The sequence below is a fragment of the Mus caroli genome, chromosome 2 (genome assembly GCF_900094665.2).
Source record: "Mus caroli chromosome 2, CAROLI_EIJ_v1.1, whole genome shotgun sequence".
Taxonomy (NCBI): domain Eukaryota; kingdom Metazoa; phylum Chordata; class Mammalia; order Rodentia; family Muridae; genus Mus; species Mus caroli.
The window spans coordinates 97103808-97107212 of NC_034571.1; the positions used below are offsets into that span (position 1 = coordinate 97103808).

The 3405-nt window shown below is 52.8% G+C and overlaps 1 protein-coding gene across 2 annotated transcripts in view; it reads right to left on the reverse strand.

The window, feature by feature from the left end:
- Positions 1-2526, reverse strand: part of Caprin1 (cell cycle associated protein 1) — a 31458-nt gene extending 28932 nt beyond the window's left edge. Inside the window, exons 1-2 of one of the 2 annotated variants that reach the window (XM_021156477.1) lie at positions 2308-2526; positions 1584-1793 (exon numbers count right to left, since the gene is read on the reverse strand). In XM_021156477.1, the coding sequence (XP_021012136.1) occupies positions 1584-1793 (210 nt within the window). In that variant the 5' untranslated portion in view covers positions 2308-2526. Of the gene's footprint in view, positions 1-1583; positions 1924-2307 lie in introns of those variants that run through there. The other variant, XM_021156478.2, reaches the window with a different exon arrangement.
- Between the last annotated feature and the right edge of the window lie 879 nt (positions 2527-3405).

Consider the following 3405-nt stretch of genomic DNA (forward strand, 5'->3'; position numbering starts at 1 on the left):
AAAAAAAAAGAGAAAATGCTGGCATGAAATTCCATATTTGAATGTAGCTTACAGTGCTTTCACTATTTTAATATTTCTTATTTTCACTATTTAATAATTTAATACATTAAAATTTCTTATCAAAATAACTAAAGCTTCATATCTTGTTCATGTATATTCTCAATTTCAAATAAAGTCTGGAAAGTTATAGTAATATGGCCACTCTTCAACACTGAAACAGAAAAGTACAAAGGTGAATGTTTCAAATTCACTAAAAATGGGAAATCAGTAGATAAACCACCAAGATTAAGATGTAAATAGCTTGGATTTTTCCAACTTACCTCCTACAGCTCAGATTTTTAGCCAATATCCTATCTCACTAATCTCCTCTAACTAGTTAAACAACTAACTAGTTAAACAAACATCTTCATGGGAATTTTTCAAAATTGTAAAATATGCCCCGCAGGCATAAGTTATCAAAAGTTACATTATACTTAATGTAAAAGGACAAGTTAGAATAACAGTTCCAGGTAAATTGCCTCCATTTTCATTCTACCACCCCATGTTTGTCCCTTTCCACTACTTTTCTTAATCAAGGTAGAAATTTACTTCTACTCAGACTCTTCCTCTAAACTGTGTTGGTATACGGTCCTACACTAAATGCATAAAACAAAAAAGCCGGTTTAAGCAATCTAACAGTATGGTCCAGAATGGCTAAATATTAAAGCCAAAAACAGTGTGGGTGTGGCTCGACTTTTTTTGGGAGGGGGGGCTAGGCGGGGCTGCTGCCTAGTCTCTGCCCTCCCCCTCTGCTTTCGCTTTGTGCTCACAATGCAGCTCCTGTACAGCGCTTCCCTCTCCCGCAGCCGCCGCCATGTTAGACACTCCATGTGCCCAGAGACCCAGAGGCAGTCTCCAGTCTAAACTAGATCCATCTCCGAAGGATCGAGGAAATCTCCCTGACCCTTTAGAATGCTGAAGCGGTAAAAAATAATAAATTAAGAAGAAAAGGTCATGGCAAAAAACAACAACAAAAACCACTCATTTAAAAACTACCTCGTGACTAGGCTGGGCGTGAGGTTCCAAGCACCCAGACAATCGAAACAAAGGGGGAAACGTAGGGAGCCCATCGGAAGGGGGCGGGGGTACCCAAGCAAAGGCCCGCTTAACTAGGACCTGACGGGACTGCAACCCTAGTTCAGGTCTAGACACATATCTTTTCTTGGGAAGAGAGCCATTCCACCAGCCCCCAGCCTAGGTACCAGAGGCAAACGCCACAGTTACAAGGCATGGGCCGCTCAAGTCCACAAGCAATCGGGCCAAGCACACTGTTTCTGCCCCTTGGCCTCCTTCAAAAGTCGGGTCTCAGTTTGGGAGCATATCCAGCAGCAACGGGCCCCACCAACCCAAGCAACCGGTCACCAGGCGGAAAGGCCCTGCTCAGCCTGATGTGAGTAACCGAGGCCTAGAGGCAGCGCCGCGTTGGGGTCAGGTGACAGGCACCTCCCCGAGGCGCCCGTTTTCTGGACAAGGAGCTCCATCCACCGCCGGGGCCGGAGTAGGGCTGGAGCCACGAGCCCTCCCTCTCCACTATCTCCTCGCACCTTTTTCTTCTCCAGGTTCCGAAGTTTCTTGTCGATTACGCCGAGAATCTGCTTCATGGCCTCAGTCTGGACGGCGCCGGTGCCGGTTGCCGGATGCTGAGAAGCCGGCGCAGCTGCCCCGGCCGCCGCCTCACTCCCGGAGGGACCGGACGGCGGCGGCGGTCCGGACGATTTGCTGCCGCTTCCGCTGTGGCTGGTGGCCGAGGGCATCTTTAGACCGAGAAGAGAGGAGAGGAAAAAAGCGGGAGGGAAGGACAAGAGCAGCAAGTCAGGAGACGGACGGGGAGAGACGCGGGACAAAACGCGCAGCGGGCGGGCGGGCGGGCGGCTGCGCGCGCGCGGTGGGGGGAGGGGGCGGCGCGCGCCGCCGGCAGGAAGGGGCCCGCGGGCACGCGCGCGACCCGCCAGCGGGGCGCCGGGGCGCCCGCCCCTCCCCCCTCCCCGGGGCACCGAGCTCGCGCTGGGGGCGGGGCCTGGCACGGCCGCCGTCAACCGCCAGGGCAACGGTCCCCATCGGGGCAAGTGGCACCCGTTGCCTTGCGAGAACGAGAGGGACAGAGGTCAGGGCCAGGGGTGTAGAAGGGCACTTGGAGTGACCGGGGTGGGGGTGGGGAGGCCCGGAGCGAGCCCTCCCAGCCGCTCGGACAGCTCCGAAGGTAAAAAGGACACCCAGGTACAGCGGCCTTCTTCCCCTTCGGCGCCTTTGATCCGGGATGGCGCTCACCGTGCGCGCGCGGAGCCGCTGGACGTCTGGAGTGGGCAGCCGAGGGGGGCAAGGGTGGCGCTGCGTTGCGAACAGAGACGTGCGCTCCGTGGGCGCAGACCGCTTCGCCCTGTCCCCGCGGCACTGAGCTGCTCCTAGTGGGACAAGAGCCGGCGCGGGAGGGACTTAGCCAGCCAGCGCTCTGCAACGAGGGGGGGCGGGAGCAATAGGGAGCGAGGGCCTTCAAGCCGGTGAAGCTGTCCGACGGGAATGCCTGTCGAAAAAAGGTCACCGGACCGCGCCTCCCGTCCGGCCATGTCCTCGGCGCCAGGTTCCTGTCCCTTTGCAGATCTGGAAAGTACCCCCACGGAGACCGTTACCCCAGATCCTTGAGTTTTGAGTGAAACCTAAGCTGGGGTCCTTCAGGCGAAATCTCTTGACATCCTAACGGGGACAATGGGTGTCAAGCCTCAGGCTCAGGAACTGAGGACTGCCCCTTGTAGAGCCCTTATTTGGTGGGAGTGGGGGTTGGAGGGGCAAAGGTTTCTGCAAGTAAGGGGTGCGTGGGGTGGGTGGTGCAATCCCAGCTTCTAGAATTCCTTCTGTATGCAGAGCATGCAAACTCACCCTAAAAGGTCTGAGAAAAGACAACTTGCCACATAATAATTATACAATAACCTAGGCATGGAGAATGAACATCCTTCATGACTTTTTGATCTCCTTAATTACCCCAGTCATGTTAAAACCCGTCTTCTCCTACCCTGAGATAGATAAGTACGCCCTATCATGAATTACTTATCTTTACCGGATTTGTTTAAGATTTTACCCAAAACTTTAAAGACTATGCTAGATGCGGGGGGGAGTGCGGGGGGCACTTTTTTTGTCCAGGAGAATTATTCGGGGGGCGGGGAGTGGTCAAAGAGGGTGGATAACGAGTAAAAGGGAAAAAAATGAGTGATCTAGAGAAAGGTACTAAAAGGAATATGATCCGTGGAAAATTCAGCAACATGATGTATGAGAACAGTAAATGACCAATTTATAATTTAAAATCCATGAAAAGGAAATTTAGAAGAGGGTTCTATCAAAGAATTAAAATGAATAATACTGGCTGGCACCAGT